General features: G+C 47.1%; 1 protein-coding gene across 4 annotated transcripts in view; it reads right to left on the bottom strand.

The window, feature by feature from the left end:
* The window catches only part of MAP7D1 (MAP7 domain containing 1), a 91409-nt gene that overhangs the window by 5737 nt on the left and 59335 nt on the right, over positions 1-26337 (bottom strand). For 2 of the 4 annotated variants that reach the window (XM_070949520.1, XM_070949522.1), the window contains 10 exons: positions 18296-18418; positions 16492-16631; positions 13993-14120; positions 10877-11133; positions 9629-9815; positions 8777-8939; positions 7698-7802; positions 6541-6594; positions 4201-4264; positions 2720-2828 (listed from right to left, as the gene is read on the bottom strand). In XM_070949520.1, the coding sequence (XP_070805621.1) occupies positions 2720-2828; positions 4201-4264; positions 6541-6594; positions 7698-7802; positions 8777-8939; positions 9629-9815; positions 10877-11133; positions 13993-14120; positions 16492-16631; positions 18296-18418 (1330 nt within the window). The remainder of the gene's footprint in view (positions 1-2719; positions 2829-4200; positions 4265-6540; positions 6595-7697; positions 7803-8776; positions 8940-9628; positions 9816-10876; positions 11134-13992; positions 14121-16491; positions 16632-18295; positions 18419-26337) is intronic. The other 2 variants (XM_070949521.1, XM_070949523.1) reach the window with 1 other exon arrangement.

Genomic DNA, 26337 nt, shown 5'->3' with positions numbered 1-26337 from the left:
GATTACCCAACAGACAGTCTTCTCCTGAGAGTTTCTACCTGTAGTAGATTGGGGATGCTGTGGGTCCTGTCAACTGGTAGGTACCAAGAGACATACCTCCCCACCCCCCCCCCTTGGCAATAGTCCCTGCCCTTAGGAACATGCCTCCTTTGGTGCTCAGAATGGCCCTGACCCTTTTAGCTTTTGTAAGGTTTTCAAGATCCTAATCTTTAAAGATTAGAATGGGGGGGGGTGTCTCCAAACTAGGCAACTTTTAAGACTTGTGGGCTTCAACTCCCAGAATTCCATGGCTGGCTGAGGAATTCTGGGAGTTGAAGTCCACAAGTCTTAAAGTTGCCTGGTTTGAAGACCCCTGGAGTAGAGACAATGGCACATTAGCAGGGACTGGGGGCCAGGTTTTTTGTCATTTTTAACGTTTATATGTTTTACCTGGCTGAGTTTTACAGATTTTAAAATGATGATATGTGTCTTTTAATTTTTAATTGGGAGCCTCTCTGAGTTGGTTGAAAGATGGGCAACTATATCAGTATTTTAAGTACATAAATAAAATCAGGTTATGTGGTCCTGGAAATATTAGGGGCCCCCATTACCTGGTTGTTGCAGTGTTAATTTTTATGTAACTTTATTATGATAATTTACAGCTATAATCTGTAACTGTCCTTGTATTTTTATGGTTTTAATTAGTGTGATATTGTTTGTCGCCCAAAGTCAATTGGGTTGAGATCAACGACTATACAAATTAAATGGCTGGCTGGCTGTATAGAGATTATCTGTCCATCTGTCTGTCTATCTATCTATGTCTGTGTGTGTGTCTGTCTGTCTGTCTGTCTGTCTGTCTGTCTGTCTGTCTATCTATCTATCTATCTATCTATCTATCTATCTATCTATCTATCATGATTATATGATAGATGTATGATTGATAGATGATAGACAGATAGGCAGATATGATACATAGAGAAAGATGATTGATATAGACGATAGATTGACACATAGATAATAGATATATACCGTATTTTTCAGAGTCTAAGACACACTTTCCCTCCCCTAAAAGGGGGTGAAAATTTGGGTGCGTCTTATACACTGAATGTAGCCCCGCCCACCCATTGGTCTCTGCCATCCAGCAATTTACCTCCTTGTAGCAAGCAGCAAGAAGAAACAGCCTGTTTCAGCTTCAGCACAGCCTAATTAGCACAAGCAGCTGATTGTTGGTTGGATCGGCCTCCCGACCCTCAGCTGTTTCAGGCTGCAGGGATTGTTATTGCTTATTGCTGAGCGGGCCTCCACTGCTTGCTGCAAGGGGATAAATTGCTGGGAGCAGATCTTTTTTTGCTTCTGCTAATCAAGCTGTGCTGAACACGAAAGTGTAAGTAAAGCAGGCTGTTTGCTGCAATGAGGCAAATGGCTGGGAGGCAGAGGCATTTTTTTTCTTGTTTTCCTCCCCCAAAAAAGGTAGGTGCATTTTATAGTCTGGAGCGTCTTATACTCTGGAGCATTTTGTTTGCCTGTTTGAGTGCTCAGCACCTGAGAAAGTTGCTTTTCCCTGAATTATCCAAATGAGCCGTTTGCTGTTTCCCAGGATTAAGAGATAAGATTGAAAAACAAGCTGAAAGGCAGAAGAAACAGAAAAAGGAATTGGAGAAGGAAATAATATGGCCCCGATAAAAATCAGCAGGACGAAGTTCCCGACAATAAATCTCTTGTTGAAGGGACCCCTTAAGTTTGATCCCACTCTGATCCCAGAGTATTCCACGAATGGGAAGAAGCTGCACATTCCCTTGGAACGGAGCCAAATGAGAACCCTGATCCTGCCTCCCTATGCCTTTGTTCAAGACACAAATAATGCATCTGTTTTTTAAGCAACTGCATCACATGCACTTCAAGTCATGATTCTCAACCTCGGCAACTTGAGGATGTATGGACTTTCAACTCCCAGAATTGCCAGAATGCTAGCTGGGGAATTCTGGGAGTTGAAGTCCTCACATCTTCAAGTTGCCAAGGTTGAAAACAACTCATCTAGATAATTTGGCTGATCTTGGGGAAAAAACAACAACCCTTAGCTGGTTGGATCTGATAAATAAGTGGATGGAGGAAGGCCAGAAAAATCCATGGCATTCCAGAAGGGAAAGCTTTAGTAGCTCCTTCCTTATTGTTGACAAGAAAACCACCTAGACCAGGGGTGTCAAACTCAAGGCCTGAGGGCCAGATCCGGCCTGTGGGGTACTTAGATCTGGCCTGTGGGGCCACCCTGGAAACAGCAAAGGACCGGCCTGTGGTGCTTCTGGCAGCGAAAACAGGCTCCCCAGCTCCGTTTTCTGCTGCCACGGCCTCCTGCAACCTTCTGCCAGTGAAAACGGAGCTCACGCGGCCCTCCCAAGCTCCTTTTTCACTGGCAGAGGGTTGCAGGAGGCCGTGGCAGCAGAAAACGGAGCTGGGGAGCCTGTTTTCGCTGGCAGAGTACTCGGGCCACCACCGGCACCTCCCCCCCGACAGGAGTGATGTCGAGCTGGCCATGCCCACCCCAGTCCTCCGAGGTCAAACCCAACCCTGAAGCGGCCCTCAATGAAATCGAGTCTGACACCCCTGACCTAGTCAATGACATGTGAAGCTCCCCTTGAGGGAGACGTTTATCTTTCAGTACCAACAAAGAAGGGGATTCTGGGAAAGTGCCTGCCTATGGCATTCCTGTAGTTCCGGCCTGCTTTTCCAACCCTTTATATACCTGTGCTGCATGCCCTCTGGACTCAGCCCTTTGCGACTGGCCGGGCTTGAGGGTTGCATCTCGGGCAGCTCTTCTTCCTTGGGGAGACTTCCAGGGTATTTCTTGTCATCTGAAAATGGAAGAAAATCTTCTTTCAAGCACCCTAGAGCAGGGGTCCCCAACCTTCGGTCCATGGCATGCCACAAACCGGTCCGCGCAAACAAGCTGTTTTGATCTTGGCTTACCCAGCATCACAAAGCTGGGTAGCTTTGGTCATCGGTCATCCCGATAAACCCTTTTTATTTAATTGACAGTGAATTCCTCTCCAGCAAAGTCTTTCCTCTCCCACAGTCTTTCAAGATAGTTCACAATTACCGACCTCTATCGGGCTTGGAGAGTGGCCAGGCTGATATCTTTCAGATACCAGTATGGCAAGAATACAGGAATGAACTAATTGTCTCCTGCAAATTCTATTCCCCTTTTGCTCCTCTTTTATTTCCTCTGGGAGAGGCCATTCATCGTCCACCTGTGGCCTTACTCCCAAGTCGACCCTTGTTCCTCAGCTGTTCCCTTTATCTGGCAACTCTGTGCATGCGCATGGGAACAGGCTCCAGCTGTTCATCTGTCTCACTGATGTCTGACTCCAAAGGCAGCTGATAATTGTCATACGACCCTGGCTCCATCTCTGCCTCCAATGCAGACCCTCATCCGAGCCTTCCCCAGACTCCAGGACTGGCCCATGTTCCTCCCCAACCTCCTCACTGTCCGAATCTGCTGCCAGCTCTGCTGGCCGCTGTCGGGCCACAACACAAGCAAAGCCCCAACCACGGGATGCAGGCAGCACACAAAACCACACCCTCTTTGGTCCACGGAAAAACCTCTCTCTACGGAACCGGTCCCTGCTGCCCAAAAGGTTGGGGGCCACTGCTCTAGAGGCCACAGAATCCTAGGACCTCCTCCTCCCTCCCCCCCAAAAAGAAAGCTGGATTTCTCAATGGGACCCAAAATGAATCTGTATTCATCCATGATGAATCTATGAGCAGAGTTCATTTAAAAATGAGAGAAACTCACGAAATTACAGGTAGTCCTCAACATACAACCACAATTAGGACTAACATTTCCATTGCTTAGCAGTTGTTAACTGAGTCACACCTGGGGTTGTTGTTTTTTTGCCGTAGTTGTTGTGAAACATTGATGTTGTTAAACGAATCAGATAGGCATTAAGTGAATCTGGCTTCCTGGTTGACTTTGCTTGTCGGAAGCCGACTGAGAAGGTCACAAGTGGTGACCTCATCACTCTGGGGTGCTGCAATCATCGTAAATATGTGTTGGTTGCCAAGGGACGCTTGTGACTGTCGCAACTGGGAGGACTGCTTGTAAGCTATTTTTTTCAATGTTGTTGCAAATTCAGATGGTTGCTAAACGAATGGTTCTAAGTTGAGGACCACCTGTGATCAGATTTCATAATGAGTATATTGAAGGATGCAGAACGGGATTCTCACCTGGACCCATTCCATCCTCTTGCTTCTCTTCCTTGCCATTCACCATCTTCTTGTCCTCTTTCTTCTGCAAAAAAAGGAGTGGGAGATATACCGTGTTTCCCCCAAAATAAGACCGGGTCTTATATTAATTTTTGCTCTGAGCATCCTGAAAAATCACGCTAGGGTTTATTTTCCGGTTGGGTCTTATTTTCAGGGAAACAGGGTATTAAGAGAAGGAAGCAGGTCTTCAACCAGTATGTTGGCAGAAAAAGCCTCCATGCTTGCTATCTTCTTGTGGAAGGAAGGAAGGCAAATATACAGGTCCCAGGATAATGTTACAAGATCCAATTGGAGTCGGTCACCGTGACCAGAGATTGTGTCTTCCGAATTTTTGGACTCGTGCTGGAGCCCATCCTTGGGGAATTTCTCACTCCTAGAATGTGTGCTTTGGACCAGGGTCGGGCTTCAAAAATTTTAGCAAGGGGTTCTCTGCCCGGTTGCTGGGTGGGAGTGGCCATGGTGGGAGTGGCCTAGTTGGCCTCCTGCACCATGGCAGGGGGGGGCATTTTTGCCCTCCCCAGGCTCCGGAGGCTTTCCTTGAGCCTCCAGGAGAGTGAAAATGGCCTCCCCAGGCCCCTGGAGGCCAGAAACAGGCCCATATCTGGCCTTTCCGAACTTCCGGTAGGCCTGTCTTTCACCCTCTCTGAGCCTCCGCGCACGCCCTGCACTTACCTGCATCCAAAACAGGCCACGTGGGGACTCTTGGGAGGGAAGGGGCGGGGTGGCCAGGGCCAGCCAGAAATGGGATTTGGGGTTTCTTCAAATTGCACAGAATCTTAGCTAGAGGTTCTCCCAAACCCCTGCGAGCCCCCAGCAGCCTACTCCTGCTTTGGACTATATAAATCTCAGAAGAGTGGTCCCGGTGACCAATCCAGATTGGAAGGAAAAATGTCCACTATTTGTGAGCATCTGCAAAGGCCCCCGAGATGCGGCCTTCCAAAAACCCAAGGCCACCCTATTATAAAAGGGACACAGCAGAAGACAGATGCCAAGTGGCAGATCCAAAACCTCTGTGGGGCAGCTGCGCATAAATGTTTAAGAGTTGTGGCAGGCTGAATTGTGCTCCCAGTTCATTCAGAAGAAGGGCTGCTATTTGCTACCTCTTCTGGAGGCATCACCCTATCTAAGGCCAGAAACAGCAGCTCACAATCCTCTCATCTGCTGGAAGAGACCAGGAAGATCATCAGTAAAGCATTCGATAAAGTAGACCATAACCTACTACTAGATAAAGTAGAAAAATGTTGGTTAGACAGCATCACCACCAGATGGATTCGTAACTGGCTGACCAACCGCACTCAATGGAACTGCATCTACATGGAGGGAAGTATGCAGTGGAGTACCCCAGGGCTCTGTTTTAGGCCCAGTGCTCTTCAACAGCTTCATCAATGACTTGGACGAGGGGATAGATGGGGAACTCATCAAATTTGCAGATGACACCAAGCTGGCAGGAATAGCCAACACTCCAGAAGATAGGCTCAAGATACAGAAGGATCTTGACAGACTTGAACATTGGGCGCTATCTAACAAAATGAAATTAAACGGTGAAAAAAGCAAGGTTCTACATTTAGGGAAGAAAAACAAAATGCACAGATTCAACATATGTGGTACCTTGCTCAATAGTAGTAACTGTGAGAGGGATCTTGGAGTCCTAGTGGACAACCATTTAGATATGAGCCAGCCGTGTGCAGCAGCTGCCAAAAAAGCCAACACAGTTCTAGGCTGCATCAACAGAGGGATAGAATCAAGATCACGTGAAGTGTTAATACCACTTTATAAGGCCTTGGGAAAGCCACACTTGGAATGCTGCATCCAGTTTTGGTCGCCACGATGTAAAAAAGATGTGGAGACTCTAGAAAGAGTGCAGAGAAGAGCAACAAAGAGAATTAGGGGACTGGAGGCTAAAACATATGAAGAGCGGTTGCAGGAACTGGGCATGTCTAGTTCAATGAAAAGAAGGACTAGGGGAGACATGATAGCAGTCTTCCAATATCTCAGGGGCTGCCACAAAGAAGAGGGGGTCAAGCTATTCTCCAAAGCACCTGAGGGCAGAACAAGAAGCAATGGGTGGAAACTAATCAAGGAGAGAAGCAACCTAGAACTAAGGAGAAATTTCCTGACAGAACAATTAATAAGTGGAACAACTTTCCTGTAGAAGTTGTGAATGCCCCAACACTGGAAATGTTTAAGAAGATGTTGGATAACCATTTGTCTGAAGTGGTGTAGAGTTTCCTGCCTGGGCAGGGGGCTGGACTAGAAGACCTCCAAGGTCCCTTCCAACTCTGTTATTCTATTCTATTCTACCTTTGCATCAGCTCCCTCGGCTTTTCGCGTCCGTTTCATGATCTCTTCCAGGCGCTGCAAGAAGAAAAACAAAACAAGAATGTCAGAAAAAAAAACCCCCCGGCCCTATTCAAATGCAAAAGTTTGCTGCCTCACCAGCCCCAACAAGAGGGGGAAATCTGATTTATAAAACAGTGAGATTATTTGGGAATTATTTGGATGTTTAGCTACGGGGTAAGGATGCTAGAACATTCTGTACAGTTTTCAAACCGGAAGGGTTCACACAGGGAAAATGTAGTGGAGATCTCTTCCAAAGCTTCAGGTACTGGGACCTGAAGAAGAATTACATGCCATTGTTCAAGTGTTATCCCATTACAAGTTGTCCTCGCCCGATGACCCCACTGGGACCAGAATTTCCACTGCCAAGCAAGATGGTTGCTAAGTGAATCGCATCCAACCGTATGACCTTTTTGCCATGGTGGTTAAGTGGATCACTGCAGTTGCTGAGTGAATCATGAGATCATTAAACAACTCTAGCTTTTTCCATTGTCTTGCTTGCTTTCCCAACTGGCTTCTGATAAAGCCAGTTGGGAAGGTTGCAAATGGAGAGCACAAGATCCCGGGAACACTGCAGCTATTGTAATTAGAGGCTGGTTGCTCAGCACTTAAATTTTTGATCACATGACTGTGGGAATGCTACAACAATGCCCGCCTTTGAGGTGAGTTTTAACTGTGCTTGCCAATGAAATTGAATTTCACCGAAGACGTCGTGATTTCCTGATAGCAACTCTTTAAAATCCAGCGGTTCGAGCGCCAACAACCAGACCCACAAGTGTAGAGTATAAATAAGGTACTTTACTGCTTTGTGCAGTAAAGGAATCTTCCTAGATTGGCTGCTTGCCCCTGGGAAAGAGTAGATAAGTCTAATTGCCTTCCAGGGTGGGTCAGACCTCGTGTCTTGTGTTTGCATAACGACTCCAGACTATTTCCCATTTGACCCCTCCTCCCGACTGGGACAATTGCTCTCCAACACAGTGGCTAAGACAAACTGGCCTGCTTGCTTGCTTTGGAAGCAAATTCCCAAGTACAGCAATTATAGAGCTGTCCACATCTTGCAGGATTAATGGGCGCAGCACTCCAGGTGCAACCTACCAGGGATGCTGAGGCAACCCTCTTACCTTCTTCCTCTCCAGCCGTTCTTGTTCTTCTCTCTGGAAATGTTTTTCTCGTTCCACTCGCTGGCGTTCAGCCTCTTCCCGGGCCCGAGCCTCGGCTTCCTCCTTCTGCAAGGAAGGAGAGGAGAGGTGAACATCTGCCGTGCCAGAGACGGCTCCTCCCTCCCCCCATCTCCAGCTGCTGCAGAAGCACCAGGAGAGGAAGTGGGACTTTCTGAGTCAGATCCTCCCCCCCCCCCCCCAAATGAATGAGAGAAAAAAAGGCAGCTCCTCTTGCCAGACCATTTGGGGAATTCAGGGATCCATCCAGGGGTGAAATGCTACCGGTTCGGGCTGGTTTGCCCGAATCAGTAGTAAAAAATGCTTTAAAAATATTTTTTAAAAATGGTTCCCACGATTGTGCGGCACAGCTGATTGTCACATCTGATTGGTGGAACCTTTTTTAAAGCATTTTTTACTACCTATTTGCCCAAACTAGTAGTAAAAAAATCCTTTAAAAGTTAAAAAAAAAAAAAAAAGGTTCCGACAATCGTGGGCACAGCTCAGGGGTGGGTTCTACTTACCTTTATTACTGGGGGCTCACGCGCACGCTCTTCTGCACAAGTGAAGAAGCTTCTGCACATGCGCAGAAGCATTTTGATGACGTTGGGGTCGGTGGACGGAGCCTCCCACCGGTTTTACTACCAGTTCTATAGAATCGGTGAGAACCGGGGGCAACCCACCACTGGCACAGCTGATTGTCACAGCTGATTGTCGGAACTTTTAAAAACTTTTTTTAGTTAAAATATGTTTTAAAAAGTAAAAAAAAGTTGGCCACACCCACCCAGTCACATGACCCCCCACCAAGCCACGCCCACCAAGTAACGCCCACAGAACCCGTAGGGAAAAGTTGTGAATTTCACCACTGAATCCATCTCTGTAAAGGGGAAAGATGTTCTTTCTGCCTAAGCAAAATATCAACCCTTCTCAGCAGGACAGGTAGGCCTTGATTAGCAACTGCCTCATTTAGTGACCGTTCGCAGTTACGGCAGTAATGAAAAAGCTACGTGAGGACCAGTAGTCCCTCAACTCGCAACACACACCTGCTTCTGCAGCCGGTCTTGTTCCTCTTGCTCCGCCCTGGCCCGTTCCTGAGCCTCCTGCTCCTCCTGGTGGGCCAGCTGCTCCTCCAGCCTAGCCAGCTCAACCTGCTGCTGCAGGCGGTCTCTGGCTTCTTGCTGAGCCTGCTCCTCTGCTTGACGCCTGCTGGATGTCAAGAGTCAAAGTTGAAGCATAAATCACGAAAATGAAGAATGGAAAGCGCCCGCTAAGGGCATTTTAGCATGCCCCAGAAGCAATACGCTTGCAATCCAGAAGCTTAACTCAGGTCATGCGAAGGGAAAATAAAACTCTGCACATGTTCCATGTCACCATCTCGTTTCACCCATTTTCAGTTGAGTATCTGATCACTTCAGGGATGAGACACTCAACCTACAACAGGGGTCAGTAACCTGCGGCTCTGGAGCCGCATGTGGCTCTTTCATCCCTCTGCTGCGGCTCCCTGTTGCTAGTCAGCTCCACAATTAATAGGGCTTTTGGTTAGGACAGGTAGAAGAAAAAGGACACCGTGCTAGGAGAAGAGTCTATGGTGGGGAAACGGGAATTCCAGTCGGCAGAGGAAAAAGGATGCCGCACTAGGAGGAGACTCTACGGTAGGGGAACCGGACTTCTGGTTGGCTCCAGAATTGAATGGGGGCTTCTGGTTAGGACCTTTGTGGCTCTTTGAGAGTTTAAGGTTGCCGACCCCTGATCTAGAATGAGATGAAATGAGATTCTGGCTGGTCACTTGAAGTTTGGCACTCATTGTGCCCAACTCTCCAGGAAAAAAATAATAATAGCATCCTCCTGCTCCATGAGGGCTAGAAACCTTGCTTCAGCTCCACTGGAAAACTCACCGCTCCTGCTCCTCTTGCTCCTTCCGTTCCTGCTCCTCCCGCTCCCGCTGTTCCCGTGCCTGCCGCCGTTTCTCCGACAGCAGTCTAGCAGCTTCTTCTCGGTCTGTGGTGCCAGCCATCGGTCTGCCTGGCGTTGAGGGAGGAGGTGGAGGCATCGGGCTGGCAGCCCCCGAGGGGGCAGTGATTTCTATAGAAAGCCAAAGGCAGCGTTAACCCGCTTCCCCCAGAAGGAGCCTCCCCACCTGCCCACCAGTATCGCCACCCAGGCATCACATCCATAATGGAAGGGAAGAGGTAGCTTGGCTTGATTGTAAGGAGGCTCTGGGGTGGTTAAGGCAGCCCAGAGACTGCTTGTTCAGTGGTTTTTAGTCACCACGGCTTCACTCACACAATGCTCTTAAGACGAGGCTTAAGTTATTGCTAAACTAACCCAGAGGGCATGCTTTACCTAACAGGTGCAGCCTACCCCCCCCCCAAAATTAACCAAGGTTAGCATTATCCAAGCTAGTCCCAAAGGTGCTTTTTCAAGAGGCCACCGGACTTTCTGGTTTTTCTTTGAAGACGTTTTATCAGGGGTGAAATCCAGCAGGTTCTAACAGGTTCTGGAAAACCGGTAGCGGAAATTTTGAGTAGTTCAGAGAACTGGCAAATACCACCTCTGGCTGGCCCCCGAGTGGGGTGGGAATGGGGATTTTGCAGTATCCTTCCCCCAGGAGTGGGGAGGGAATGGGGATTTTGCAGTATCCTTCCCCCAGGAGTGGGGAGGGAATGGGGATTTTGCAGTATCCTTCCCCCAGGAGTGGAGAGGGAAATGGAGATTTTGCAGTATCCTTCCCCCAGGAGTGGAGAGGGAATGGGGATTTTGCAGTATCCTTCCCCCAGGAGTGGGGAGGGAATGGGGATTTTGCAGTATCCTTCCCCCAGGAGTGGGGAGGGAATGGGGATTTTGCAGTATCCTTCCCCCAGGAGTGGGGAGGGAATGGGGATTTTGCAGTATCCTTCCCCCAGGAGTGGAGAGGGAATGGAGATTTTGCAGTATCCTTCCCCCAGGAGTGGGGAGGGAATGGGGATTTTGCAGTATCCTTCCCCCAGGAGTGGGGAGGGAATGGGGATTTTGCAGTATCCTTCCCTTGCCATGCCCACCAAGTCAGTGGTGAAATCTGAATTTTTTTTACTACCGGTTCTGTGGGTGTGGCTTGGTGGGCGTGGACCGCAATCCAGTGTTAACTAACACCAACTATGGCCCACCTGCTGGTGTTTCACTGCTCCCCGTTGCCTTCAAGCTCTCCTCCGGGGCTGGAGAAGCTGCCCCGCATTCCTTCGGATCGTTCTTGCGTTCACGAGCCTTCGGTTGGCCTTCGGGCTCCCTGCGAACTCGCCTCTTGGGGGAAGACTGGGCACTGCGAGTCAGGCTTGGGCGATGTGAAATGCTGGGTCCCGGGCTTGGCGAGGCTTGGCGCTGTTTGGCTACAGCCGGCAAGGCTGGCTTGGGCTTAGGGCTTGGGCTGCCAAAGGGAAGCATAGAGGAGATGGCATTAGAGACAAGGTGGGGGAAGCAGCCAATCCTATTCTGGAGACTCTTCCTCAGAGGTCTTCAAACTTGTCCGCTTTAAGACTTGTGGACTTCAACTTCCAGAATTCTCCAGCCAGCTATGCTGGCTGGAGAATTCTGGGAGTTGAAGTCCACAAGTCTTAAAGCGGACAAGTTTGAGGACTCCTGCTCTTCCTGGAGCAGAAATGGACAAAACAACTCTCCAATGATATGATTTCATGCCCAGGATCTAACATCATCCCAGGCAGGAACAACATGCAAAAAAGACCAACAACCGTGAAGTCCTGTTAAAATGTGCAATTGTCCATTTCAGCCCTTCCCAACACAGCTGAATGTGTTGAATCCCACATTCTGGCTGCACAAAGCTTCCAGCTTCGTTTGCAAAAAGTGCTTCAGAGCATGGAGGCCTGTGAATCTAAAACTGTCCTGTAATCCTAGGAAGAGATGCAGCTGCTTTAAAAGGGTGGATCAGACTGAGGCTGCTTTCACGTCCCCTGGATGCAACAAAAGCATCTTTTCTGAATTTATGTCCAAAAACTCAGAATTATTGGAACGATTCCCTTACTGTAACTGTAATTTCGACGGCTCTTGTGATAGATTGTACAAAATGGAATTATCATCCTAATAGGGAGGGTTAGGAGGTTAGGGGGGGAAAAAAGCATTATTGCAAATAGAGGCATTCTTGGCAGGCAGCTTCATCCATATAGTCATGGCCACCATCTTGAATTTTGATACACAGAATGGAATGGAATGGAATGGAATGGAATAGAATAGAATAGAATCTTTATTGGTTTAATCATTTGACTACATTAAAAGTATAAAACTAATATATGCCTGGAGGCTGTGTGGATTTGGATGGGGAGGAACAGGCTCAAGCTCAACCCTTCCAAGACTGAGTGGCTGTGGCTCCCGGCATCCCGATATAGTTAGTTGACTCCATCACTGACTATTGGGGGCGAGTCGTTGGCCCCCACAGAGAGGGCTCGCAATCTGGGAGTCCTCCTGGATATGCAGCTGTCCTTGGAGGAACATCTGACGGCTGTAACCAGGGGGACCTTTTGTCACGTTCGCCTGATTCGCCAGTTGTGGCCCTTTCTTGATCGGGATTCCCTGTGCACAGTCACTCATGCCCTCGTCACCTCTCGCCTTGACTACTGCAACGCTCTCTACATGGGGCTCCCCTTGAAGAGCACCCGGAGGCTCCAACTGGTCCAGAACGCAGCAGCGCGGGTAGTGATGGGAGCAGCATGGCGCTCCCATGTAACACCGCTCCTGCGCGAGCTGCACTGGCTCCCAGTGGTCTTCCGGGTGCGCTTCAAGGTGTTGGTTATCACCTTTAAAGCGCTCCATGGCATAGGGCCTAGCTATCTTCGAGACCGCCTGCTGCTACCGATGACCTCCCACCGACCCGTGCGCTCCCACAGAGAGGGCCTCCTCAGGGTGCCATCAGCCAAACAATGTAGGCTGATGACCCCCAGGGGGAGGGCCTTCTCTGTGGGGGCACCTACCCTCTGGAATCAGTTGCCCCCAGAGATAAGGAGAATCCAAGACTTCAGTGCCTTCCGTCGTGCCCTTAAAACCCACCTTTTCCAGCAAGCCGGGCTGGCTTAAGAAGAAATTTTTAAATGTTTTAATTGGTTTGTGATTTTTTAATTTTTGGGCCAAATTTATATATATTTTAATTGTTTTTAATATTTGTATTTCATGTTCTTAATTCTGGCTGTACACCGCCCTGATTCCTCAGGGAGAAGGGCAGTATATAAATTGGAAATAAATAAATAAATAAATAAATAAATAAATAAATAAATAAATAAATAAATAAATAAATAAATATAAATATATAAATAACGTATATTTCAGAGTATAAAACACACCTTTTTCACCCAAAAAAGAGGGTGAAAATCTGGGTGCGTCTTATTTTCCGAATGTAGCCCTGCCCAGCCTCGCAAATGGAGATTTCAGAGGCTGAAAGAAGCTTCAGAAAAAAAGCCTCAGAAATGAAGCTTCAGAAAAAAAGCCTCCAAACAGAGCTTCAGAAAAAAAGCCTCTGAAAGGCTTTTATCTAAAATAATATGGCAAGCAACAAAAGAAGAATCAGTAAAGGTTTTAACCAAACTATGCTAACAAATCTGAAGAATGATACAATAACCAACAGATTGGAAGAGATTAATCTGTATACCAATACCAAAGAAAGGCGATTGAACAGAGTACAGATAGTCCTTCAGAATAAAAGCCTTTTGAAAGAAGCTTCAGAAAAAAAAGCCTCCAAACAGAGCTTCAGAAAAAAAGCCTCTGAAAGAAGTTTCAGGAAAAAAAGCCTTTTTTTCTGAAGCTCTATTTCAGAGGCTTTCAGAGGCAGGAAAAAAAGTTTTTTCTGAAACAGAGTTTCAGAAGTTTCAGAGGCAGAAAAAAAAGCAAAAAAAAGCAAGGCACAGAGTTCACAACCAGCGAACCTGTTGCTAAAATTCACCTCTGGGAACAGCTGATTGGGGGTATTCCGGGAGGCTGATCCACCTGCCAATCAGCTTTTTTCTTATTTTCCTCCCCAAAAACTAAGGTGTGTCTTATACTCCGATGCGCCTTATATTCCGAAAAATATGGTACATGCAAAGAAAACAATAGGATGTGTTCACAGCAAGACATCCCCCTTTACAATTAACTCCAATCTTATCTATATATTCTGTCCTCTTCGAAATGACCTTTGATATACATCTCCCACAGTCAGACACGATTGCAAAGTTGGTTTCCCAAAGTCTTTTTGGCCAGTGCTAAATTAATTCGGCATCTCGTCAAGATCCTTGTGACTTCTTACCTGCCTTCGGGTACATGCAGCTGACGGGCCTGGCCAGAAGGCGTAGAGTGGCGTTTGCGGAGGGCTAAGGCACTCTTTTCTTGGGCGTTTTCCCGATCCTTGTCTTTCTTTTCTTTCTTTTTCTGATGCTGAGAAGAGGAGAAGGAAGAATCATAGAGCAGAACCCACTTTGATGGCAGAGAAGCAATTCTCCAGAGTGCTAGGCCAAATCAATTCACAGTAACACCATCTTCAAAGCAGGGGGTTGTTGAAAACAGTGCATCTCAATCTTGCCAATGTATGGACTTCAACTCCCAGTATTCTCCAATCCTTTAAGATGTATGGAAGTCCCAGAACTGCCAGTGTCCTGGTTGGACCAGCCTTTCTGTACCTGTCTGTACAGTCAGTTGCTTAGCAACTGAAAGCTCTATTGGTTTTCATCCATCTCTCCAGGCAACAGCAGAAGCATGTTTGAACATATAAAGCTCTGATGTAAAGGTTCCACTCGCACATATGTGCTAGTCGTTCCCGACTCTAGGGGGCGGTGCTCATCTCCGTTTGAAAGCCGAAGAGCCAGCACTGTCCGAAGAAGTCTCCGTGGTCATGTGACCAGCATGACTCAACGCCAAAGGCTCCAGCTCAACCCCTCCAAGACCGAGTGGCTGTGGCTTCCGGCGTCCCGATATAGCCAGCTGACGCCATCGCTGGCTATTGGGGGCGAATCACTCGCCCCCACGGAGAGGGCTCGTAACTTGGGCGTCCTCCTGGACGCACGGCTGTTGTTAGAAGATCATTTGGCGGCCGTGGCCAGGGGGGCTTTTTATCAGGTCCGCCTGATACGCCAGTTGCGCCCCTTTCTAGATCGGGACTCCCTACGCACAGTCACTCAGGCACTCGTCACTTCCCGCCTGGACTACTGCAACGCTCTCTACATGGGGCTCCCCCTGGGGTGCACCCGGAGGCTCCAGCTGGTCCAGAACGCGGCCGCGCGGGGGATTTTGGGGGCGACGAGGCGCTCCCACGTGACACCTCTCCTGCGCGAGCTGCACTGGCTCCCGGTGGTCTTCCGGGTGCGCTTCAAGGTGTTGGTGACCACCTTTAAAGCGCTCCATGGCTTAGGGCCGGGGTATTTACGAGACCGCCTTCTGCCACCAATAGCCTCCCACCGGCCAGTACGCTCCCACAGAGTGGGCCTCCTCAGGGTGCCGTCCGCCAGACAATGTCGGCTGGCGACCCCCAGGGGGAGAGCCTTCTCTGTGGCGGCGCCCGCCCTCTGGAACAACCTCCCCCCAGAGCTACGTACAATAACAGACCTCCGGATTTTTCGTCGGGCCCTGAAAACCCATTTATTTCAACTAGCTGGGCTGGCTTGAGTCAAATTTTAAACGGATTTTAAATTGGAATGTTTTAATTACGGCCAAAATTATTTAATTATTTTAAACAGTTTTAGATTTTGTATGCTTTGTATGTATGTCTTGTTTTTACTTTGGCTGTTCACCGCCCTGAGTCCTACATTGGAGAAGGGCGGTATAGAAATTTAAACAAATAAATAAATAAATAATAAATAAAGGCGCACGGAACGCTGTTACCGTCCCACCAAAGGTGGTCCCTATTTTTCTACTTGCATTTTTTACAGGCTTTCGAACTGCTAGGTTGGCAGAAGCTGGGACAAGGAACGGGAGCTCACCCTGTTATGCGGCAGTAGGGATTCGAACCGCTGAACTGCCAACCTTTGGATAGACAAGCTCAGCATCTTAGCAACTGAGCCATATGTATGCCAGTGGTGGGTTGCCCCCGGTTTGGACCGATTCGCAAGAACCAGTAGTAAAACTGGCGGGAGGCTCTGCCCACCATCCCAGATGTCGTCATCAGCAATCAGCGCATGCGAGAAGCAAGGCGTGCACATGATCCCATTGCGAACTGGTAGTAAAGGTAATTAGAACCCACCTCTGATGTATGTATGATGTATATATGTAAGTATATGTGTGTAATATTTGGCTAATCGGTGTCTCTTTCCCACCCACATACTTCAGGTCTGGAATTCCACCTAAGAGGCCAGGACTCGGGTTTAATTTAGGAAGAAGACTATGAGAACCCCAGGAATTAAGCAAATCCTGGAAAACAACCACTGAGAAGACCATTTTCATTTTCCACTGGATGAAAATCCTGCAATTTCCTTAAATGGCTGATTCCCCCCTCAAGGTCACTACAGTTCTCCTCCTCCCAACAGGCAGGTCTGAAAATGAGACGTAGCCCCCCCCCCACATCTGGAGAGGGGACAGCAGGTTGGGGGAAGCTGAGCTGCTGCAGCACTCGAGACCATAAATCTGCCAGTCTCTGTTGCTTCTAACAAGAGAGATGAAACTTTGGTGGGAATAAAGATGTGGATCTAAAGCAGCATTTCTCAAACTTGGCAACTTTACTGGGTGTCGAATTCTTAAAAGTTGCCAGATTTGAGACACGCCAATCTACAGAGTTGGGATGGTTAATAAAAAAAGAAAAAACCATATAGCAACTTACAGGAGAGGAGTGAGGCTTATTCCGGGGAGTTACATCAGGGCTGCTGGTTGCTGGCCTCCGTCGCTCCGCACAACGATGTACACGCTGGTTTTTGCAGGGGCTTACGGGGCTGGCAGAAGCTGAGCGGGGGCACACAGGGACTGTTGGCGGTGAATGAAAACAGAAGGTCTGAATCTTCTCTAGGGTGGTTTAGCAATACGAGGCGTTCGTGCTCGCTTGTGCGAGCAGCAGGCAAGCCTGCGTGCACGCACTCCATTTGTGTGAGCCACAGGCAATCACAGGCACGCCACTCATGGAAATGGAGCTGTGCGCACGTGTGCTTGCCAGCCACTGGCGCAAACCATGCCCTCCCCCTCCCCACCAATCTGCAAAGCTGGAAATGTTAGGGAACTCTGGCTTATTCAATCAGCCAAACATCACATGCTTAGACACAAACCCTGGTTCATAAACCAGGGGTGAAATTCAGCAGGTTCTAACAGGTTCTGGAGAACCGGTAGAGGAAATTTTGAGTAGTTCGGGGAACCGGCAAATACCACCTCTGGCTGGCCCCAGAGTGGGGTGGAAATGGGGATTTTGCAGTATCCTTCTCCCTGGAGTAGGGAGGGAATGGGGATTTTGCAGTATCCTTCCCTGGAGTGGGGAGGGAATGAAAATTTTGCAATATTCTTCCCCCAGGAGTGGGGAGGGAATGGGGATTTTTTTTTAAAAAAATGATTTATATGCCGCCCTTCTCTGGAGACTCAGGGTGGCTTACTATGCGTTAAGCAATAGCCTTCATACTTTTGTATATTTATACAAAGTCAGCTTATTGCCCCCACAAACTGGGTCCTCAATTTACCTACCTTAGAAAGGATGGAAGGCTGAGTCAACCTTGAGCCTGGTGAGATTCCAACTTACAGTAATTGCAGACAGCTGGTGTTAATCACAATGCTATCAGTCTGCTGAGCCACCAGGCAATATCCTTCCCTGGAGTGGGGAGGGAATGGAGATTTTGCAATATCCTTCCCCCAGGAGTGGGGAGAGAATTGGAATTTTGCAGTATACTTCCCTGGAGTGGGGAGGGAATGGGGATTTTGCAATATCCTTCCCCCAGGAGTGGGGAGGGAATGGGGATTTTGCAGTATCCTTCCCTGGAATGGGGAGGGAATGGGGAGGGAATGGGGATTTTGCAATATCCTTCCCCCAGGAGTGGGAAGGGAATGGGGATTTTGCAGTATCCTTCCCTGGAATGGGGAGGGAATGGAGATTTTGCAATATCCTTCCCCCAGGAGTGGGGAGGGAATGGGGATTTTGCAGTATCCTTCCCCCAGGAGTGGGGAGGGAATGGGAATTTTGCAATATCTTTCCCCCAGGAGTGGGGAGGGAATGGGGATTTTGCAGTATCCTTCCCCTGCTACGCCCTCCAAGCCATGCCCACAGAACCAATAGGGAAAAATGTTGAATTTCACCCCTGTCATAAACTTAACGGCCAAGTTCACGGAACACAAGCTAAAACGAACAAATCAACACAAGGATGCAACAGCAGTGCTTGCCTGATGCAATTGCAGAACCCGACGTTATTTTGGCATCATGGTGGCTTGCTCGCCGAATTTCCATCGCTGGTGGACCCATCCCGCCTTCCTCTAGATCAGTGTTTCTCAACCTTGGAAGCTTGAAGATGGGTGGACTTCAACTCCCAGAATCCCCCAGCCAGCACTGCTGGCTGGGGGATTCTGGGAGTTGAAGTCCACCCATCTTCAAGCTACCAAGGTTGAGAAACACTGCTCTAGATAACCTTTTAGCTCCTTTAGATCATTGTGCTTACCCTGCTCCTTGCCATTGCCGGCTAGTGTCACAGCGCTTCTGCTGCGGGCCAAGAAGGCGAGAGTTGGGGTCATCAGCCGGTCCACGATGCTGCTCTCCCAAGCACTAAGTTGGAGGCTGCGATCTGGGGAAGGAAAACCAAAGTTTTTGGTTAATCCAAGCTCTGGGAGGCTCAGTTTCATCCTGGACCAATCTTCCAGTGTTTGGAGCTGCAAAGCGCTCCTTGGATTTCTGGTCTGCAGAGGAGTTCAACAAGACTAACTTTCCAAATCCCTTCCTTGAAACTTGTAGCTACTACTACTACTACTACAATTATGTTAGGAGCACCAAAGCATTTTCAGGTTGAGAGGATTAGCCAGTGACATCACCATTGCCCGGGGGACACCCAGTTAGGGGATCTTTTCATGTCCCCATGAAACTGCCCACCAAAGTGGTACCCATCTATCTACTTGCGCAGTGGTGAAATGTAAAATTTGTTACTACCAATTCTGTGGGCGTGGCTTGGTGGTGGTGGTGGGGTAATGTAACTGGGTGGGTGTGGCCAACTTTTTTTTTCTTTTAAAAGCATTTTTTCTACAACCTTAAGAGGTTTTGAAAGCCTCTGATGATCAGGCAACTCAGCTGGGATCGTCAGAGGCTTTTAAAAGCTTTTTTTTTCTACAACCTCTTCGGCCAAAGAGGTTGTAGAAAAAAATGCTTTTAAAAGCCTCTGACGATCCCAGCTGAGCCGCACGATACCTGAACCTGCCGCCATAGGTACCAGATCGGAGGTTCCAGTCCGAACCGGGAGCATTTCACCCCTGTACTTGCGGTTGCCCACTTTTGGGTCTGCTGGATCAGCAGAAGCTGGAGCAAGTGACAGGAGCTCACCCCATCACACGGCAATAACCGGATCTCAAACACGGGCCTGCGAATCGTCAGACCAGCATCCTAACCATGTGAGCCTCTGTGCTCCCCAACGTGGAGCGCAGGTGCCGGGATGAGATTCTGGTTAGCCAAACCAGGTGTGGAAGGCAGGACTGGTACAAAGGAACCAGGTTTAAGATGTTGGAAGAAAAAAGAAGCTGTGCCCTGTGCTTGCCCAAGGACAGGAAATATGGATTATACTTAGTCCTCGACTTACAACCACAACTGAGCCCCAAATTTCCATCGCTCAGCAAGACAGTTCTTAAGTGAGTTTTGCTCCATTTTACAACCTTTCTTGCCACAGTTGTTAAGTGAATCCCTGCAGTTGTTAAAGCCAATCATTCGGTCACTAAGCAAATCTGGCTTCACCCGTTGGCTTTGCCTGTCGGAAGCTGGCTAGGAAGGTTACGAACGGGGACCACATGACCCCAGGATGGGACAGTGCAACCGTCATAAGTACATGCCAGTTGCCATGGATCCGAATTTTGATCATGTGACCATGGGGATGTTGCAATGGCCGTCGGCGTGAAAACCAAACACAAGCCACTTTTTCAATGCTGTTGTAACTTTGAACGGTCACTAAATGAATGGTTGTAAGTCGAGGACTACCTGTATTCCATTCTAACTAGTGCACTTGTTAGCCTTATGCCTTCCCTTTCCTCCTGCGGCTGAAGTCAACCTACTAGCCCTCTCTATGGCCCTTTTCCCCAGCAATAGCAACCCTGCAGGATAGGTTGTGCTGAAAGGGTGGGAGTGGCCCAAAATCCAGGAAGGGCTGGCCGTGGCAGAAGGTGGGACCCAACCCAAGTACTCTGGCCCTTTCCTAGCCCCCTGGCCCAGGGGTCTGCAACCTTAAGCACTCAAAGAGCCATTTGGACCCGTTTCCCACAGAAAAGAAAACACCGGGAGCCACAAAACCTGGTTGGGCGTGGCCAACTCGATGTCACTCACTTCCACCAGTCACATGATCCCCCCTAGCCACACGTACCCAGCCGGTCATTAGGGCAAAGAACCAGTTGTTAAAAAACACCAGGAACCACAAAATCCTTTTGACATCTCTCTTTCTTCCCTCCCTCCCTCCCTTCCCCCCTTTCTCCCCTCCTCTCTCTGTATCTCTCTGTCTCTGCCCTGGCCGCTTCTCCATCCCCCGCCGTCACCCTTACCTTCTCAGGTCAGGCGAGGAGTGACTGGGAGGGGAGAGCAAGGGCGGGGCCAGCCAGTGATGGGATCACCTGACAGGGAGCCACAGAAGAGAGTCCAAAGAGCCACATGCGGCTCCGGAGCTGCAGGTTGCTGACCCCTGCCCTAGCCCCTATCCCACACACGAACAATCTTCCAGTAGCTTAACCCATAATCCTTTCTGCAAGAGATGGTTTTAGATCTTTGGCATTTCAGAGTTTTGCTTGCAACTTCGTGGGTATGTCAAAAAAGAAAAGAAGGTATCAAGGAGAGAAAGGGTGTCCCCACTCATCCCGAGTCCTAGACTCATCTGCGTACATCTCCCAACAGTTTAATTCCTGATAAGAGTGCAGTTTTTGGTAGAAAGAGGGTTACAAATCCAGATTGGGATGATTTGATTGATGGAATCCAATCAAAGATGGACTTTGCCATCTCAAAGACGGGTGGACTTCAACTCCCAGAATCCTTCAGCCAGCATGGTCAAAAAAGGAGATCACATGACTGGGACCTGGCAACAGTCCTAAATATGAATCCCTTGCCAAGCATCTGAATTTTGATCATGTGACCATGGGGATGTGGCATCCGTTGTTAAGTGTGAAGAACAGTCATAAGTCACTTTTTTCAGTGCTGTTGTAACTTCGAACGGTCACTGAACGAATAGTTGTAAGTCAAGGACTACCTGTACGTGGAGTCCTTGGTGGGATGACAAATGCATTATGCTTGTCAACGGTGAGGACATAACAGTGTTAATATTACAGAGTCGGGAATCCAGGGTTAATCCTAATTCCTACTACAGTTTAAAGATGAAACTGAGATTAGTTAGCATGTCTTTCTTGTCTAGTACAGATTTATAACCGTTGAGCAACCATTCGACGTTACAACCGCATTAAAAAAGAAAAAGCAACTTGCAAGAGGTGCTTGCACGTACAACTGTCGTAGCATCCTAAGTCACATGATCAACACTTGGGTGTTAACTGGTAGGTATTTATAGTAGTTGTAGCATCCCTGGGTCACGTGACTGCCATGGCTGGCTGAGGGATTCTGGGATTTGAAGTCCACCCATCTTAAAAGTTGCTGAGGTTGAGAAACATTGTCCCAAAGCGGCGGGCTCCAAACTTTCCAGCTTGAGAGAGTTGGGGGGGAGAGGGGGAGAAGGGTGGGATGGTTTTGCACGAGCATGCATGCCACTTTCACAAATGCAGCTTTGTGCACATATGTCCACAGCCGCGCATTCATCCACCACTTCCACAGCCTGGTTCCAAAACGGGCCCAAGCACCAAGCCACAGATCGGAGATTGGGGACCCCTGTCCTAGAGGGGGAAAAAAAGCAGGCAATCAAGCTTTATAGACAAAAAATTAGGTGGGGAGAAGGGATGAAATGCTCCCGGTTTGGACCGGATCGCCCGATCCGGTAGCGATGGTGGCAGGTGGTTCGGAGAACTGGTAACAAAAATCCCTGCCCCCCACCCATGCCCAGCTGAGCCGCGCAATCATCGGAGGCTTTTTAAAATTATTTTTAAAAGCATTTTTTCTACAACCTCTTCGGCCGAAAAAATGCTTTTAAAAGTAAAAAAAAAAGCCTCTAATGTTCGCACAGCTCAGCTGGGATCGTCAGAGGCTTTTAAAAGCATTTTTTCTACAACCTCTTCAGCTGAAAAAATGCTTTTAAAAGTAAAAAAAAAAAGCCTCTGATGATCGCGCGGCTCAGCTGGGATCGTCAGAGGGTTTTAAAAACATTTTTTCTACAACCTATTTGGCCGACGATCCCAGCTGAGTTGCCTGATCGTCAGAGGCTTTTAAAAGCATTTTTTAAAACAACCTCTTTGGCCAAAGAGGTTGTAGAAAAAATGCTTTTAAAAATTAAAAAAAAAAGCCTCTGATGATCGCGCGGCTCAGCTGGGATCGTCAGAGGGTTTTAAAAACATTTTTTCTACAACCTCTTTGGCCGACGATCCCAGCTGAGTTGCCTGATCGTCAGAGGCTTTTAAAAGCATTTTTTAAAACAACCTCTTTGGCCAAAGAGGTTGTAGAAAAAATGCTTTTAAAAATTAAAAAAAAAAAGCCTCTGATGATTGCGCGGCTCAGCTGGGATTGTCAGAGGCTTTTAAAAGCATTTTTTCTACAACCTCTTGAAGAGGTTGTAGAAAAAATGTTTTTAAAAGCCTCTGATGATCCCAGCTGAGTTGCCTGATTGTCAGAGGCTTTTAAAAACATTTTTTTACAACCTCTTCATCAGACGCCCACCCAGTCACATTATTCCCCCCCACCAAGCCATGCCCACAGAACCGGTAGTAACAAATTTTACATTTCACCACTGGTGGGGAGCACCAGGTTCGGATCATAGTTGATCCTGGAACTCATTGGCTGTGTTCACATAAAGCTATCCAGCCTTTATTGGGCAACGAGTGGCTTTTGAGTAGAGGCAACCCAATTCTGCTCCCAGCATTTTGTGTGTACGAGATCAGTGGCAATACAGGAGAATCCCATCCTCTTGTTTTGTTAAGGTGTTTTTTGTGCAGAGGCATCTATGGAAGCACAGAGTCAAAAAAAAAAGTCAAGATGGCAGTCGCAACTGAAGCCACCATCTTGACCTCTCCCTATCAAAACTTTTGTTTGTGTTTATTGCTTGACCCCAGCCAAAGTATTGGAAGAACATTGTGCAGGACTCATAATCTCACAACAGTTGCTTGCTTCCTAATATATTACCATATTTTTCGGAGTATAAGACGCACCTTTTTCCCCCCTAAAAGGGGATGAAAATTTAGGTGCGTCTTATACACCAAATGTATCCCCGCCCACCCACTGGCCCCCACCCTTTGGCCTCTGCCTCCCAGCAGTTTACCTCCTTGCAGCAAGCAGCAAGAAGAAACAGCTCCTTTCAGCTTCAGCACAGCCTGATTAGCACAAGTTGATTGGATCGGCCTCCCAACTCTCAGCTGTTTTGCTGTCAGCTGTTTTGCACGAGCCTCTGCTGCTTGCTGCAAGAGGTAAATTGCTGGGAGCAGATTTTTTTTTCCCCTTGTGCTAATCAAGCTATGCTGAAAACGAAAATGAAAGTAAAGCAGGCTGTTTGCTGTAAGGAGGCAAAATTGCTGGGAGGCAGAGGCAGATTTTTTTTTGTTGTTTTCCTCACCAAAACAGGTAGGTGCGCCTTATAGTCCGGTGCATCTTATACTTCGAAAAATACGGTTAAGTGATGTTTTCAGTTTCACTAAATTGGTAAATAAACCAAGATTAGCTGATTTACCTCCTTATGCCCTGAACGTGTAGCCAGTTTCTCAGTTTCTTTAATAATTCCATTGGCTGCCCAAACAAGCTACTTTAAAGCTGGCACACTCCGGGAGATTAAAGGAACTTTGTAATAGTTACGTAGCAAACTGCATGTTGACATTCTGGGTACGGCGGATAATTCTGCAAACAATGTTGACACTCAACTGACATTACAAACCACCTTTGCCTGAAAAAAACCCTTTAGCTTTGTAGACTCTGCCAGAGGAAGTGACTTGCAACAGACACAAATATGAACAATGGGAGTTTGAAATAGCAAATCTCATGGGACTAATCATCGCCAGGAATACCCCACACCCTCACAGTGGGAAACTTTTTCGTTCGACAGACACCCGAAATTCCAGCATTTTTCTGAACAAGCTTGTGATTTCAGTGGCTCTGGAGAACAGAATATAAAGAGCGTTTTAAGGCTCTTTATTATGTATGTTACTAGTCTACGGAGCTTGAAAGCTTCAATAAGGGAAAGATGGGGTGTATTTTATTTTTATTTATTATTTTTATTTTATATTATTTTTATTATTTTTAATATATTTTATTCTGTGTACCTGTATATTTTATCTTAACATACAGGTAGTCCTTGACTTATGACCACAATGGAGTCCAAAATTTCTTTTGCTAAGCCAGACATTTGTTCAGTGAGCATTGCCTCGTTTTGTGACCTTTCTTGCCACAGCTGTTAACTGAATCACTGTTATTGTTAAGTTAGTAGCCAGGTTGTTAAGTAAATCTGGCTTCCTCACTGACTTTGTTTGTCAGAAGGTCACAAAAGGTGATCGCATGACCCCGGGACAATTGCAACCATCATAAAGATGAGTCAGTTGCCAAGCATCCGACTTTTGATCACATGACCATGGCAATACTGCAGTGGTTTTAAGTGTGAAAAACGGTCACAAGTCGCTTTTTTCAGTGCTGTTATAACTTCGAACGGTCACTAAACAAACTGTTTTAAGTCGAGAACAACCTGTATTTTATTTTTTAAAATGTTTAATAGATTTTAATAGGTTTGAACAAAAGAGTCAAACCAGCTACCCTGTTTTCCCCAAAATAAGACCTCCCCTGATAATAAGCCCAATCAGGCTTTTGAGCGCATGGCAATAAGGCCAAGTGCTTATTTCAGGATTCAAAAAAAAATATAAGACAGGGTCTTATTTTCAGGGAAACATGACAGATAGATAGGTAGGTAGGTAGGTAGATAGATATAGAGAGATAGAGAGATAAATGATATATATGTATGTATGTATAGATGATAGATCAATAGATGATAGATGATAGATAGAGATAGATAGTAGGTAGGTAGGTAGGTAGATAGAGATAGATAGATAGATAGATAGATAGATAGATAGATAGATAGATAGAAAGAAAGAAAGAAGGTAGATAGATAGAGATGATAGAAGATAGTGAGAGATATAAATAGATGATATAGATGACAGATACCCTGTTTCCCCCAAAATAAGATCCCTTGATAATAAGCCCAATCGGGCTTTTGAGCACATGGCAATAAGGCCAAGCGCTTATTTCAGGGTTAAAATATATATATAAGACAGGGTCTTATTTTCGGGGAAATATGGGTATCATTTCAACCTTTTAGGTTGTTTGTGTGGTTGTTTGATTTTTGGGTTTGTTGAACCTGCTCCTGTTGGAATTGAAAGCTACCGAGTATTACAGATGTGAGGTCAGTAGCTATATAAATTGATAAATAAATAAATGCAAATATACTTTTAGATTTATAGGCTTGCTTAATTTGGCTTGGTCACTGCTTGTAAATACCTTCCTATCCACTAATTGTGTGATTACGGATTTGTGGGGTTTTTTTACCTAAAAAGGCCATTTTTTTTTTAAAAGAAAAAGTCAAAATCTTTCTCTTGGCATCCACGCATACCTATGAGCACACTGCTGTCTGAATAATTTCACCCCAGGACCGCACCTAATTCCACATGCATTAACCATCCCTTCCGTTGGCCTTTTTCTGAATCTTGTTCAGATGCTCAGGATATTTTTTTCATCATCGCTAAGCAACGAGGAAACAAAAACAATGGCGGGCAGAAATACTATCTTTAGCAGCAAAAGAGGCATTAGGGCAGAGAGTAATTGGAGCCCGTGGAACGCAGCACTGTAGGAGCTGCTTGCAGAGGCCAAGTGGGTAAAATTTCCCCTCAATGGAGAGATAACTCCACAGGAGGGTCAAGATGCTTTTCAGGTTGAACATCTGGGAACTGTCGCACAAAACATCTGGAGGACATTAGATGGTGTTCTCCTATTTTGTAGTATCCTGGCTAGACATCACCATCACTGCAGGGGTCAAAGTAAACTTGATTTATTAATATCCCACACAGTTTATAGTTTGGGGAAGTTCCACCTTACTATTTCATGGTGCGTTTAGAGTTTCAGCTGAGACCCATTGCAAAGAGCTGCTCCAGAAACATACAGTTAGGAGGAGAAAGGTCATTGCAAATGGTTTGGGACTAATTAGACAAGTTTGGTCTACTGGTTAAGGCAGCAGGCTAGAAGCCAGCAGGCTGTGAGTTCTAGTAGCACTTTAGGCATGAACTTCAGATGAGTGACTTTTTAACAGTAACAGAGTCGGAAGGGACCTTGGAGGTCATCTAGTCCAAACCCCTGCTCATGCAGAAGACCTGTACTAGGGATTCGAACTGCCAAAATGCCAACCTG

This window comes from Pituophis catenifer, unplaced genomic scaffold (assembly GCF_029215685.1).
Source record: "Pituophis catenifer annectens isolate HBS135680 unplaced genomic scaffold, rPitCat1.0.hap2 SCAF_9, whole genome shotgun sequence".
NCBI lineage: Eukaryota > Metazoa > Chordata > Lepidosauria > Squamata > Colubridae > Pituophis > Pituophis catenifer.
Note: the sequence above shows the minus strand (reverse complement) of the source record. Positions and strands in the feature narration are given on the sequence as shown.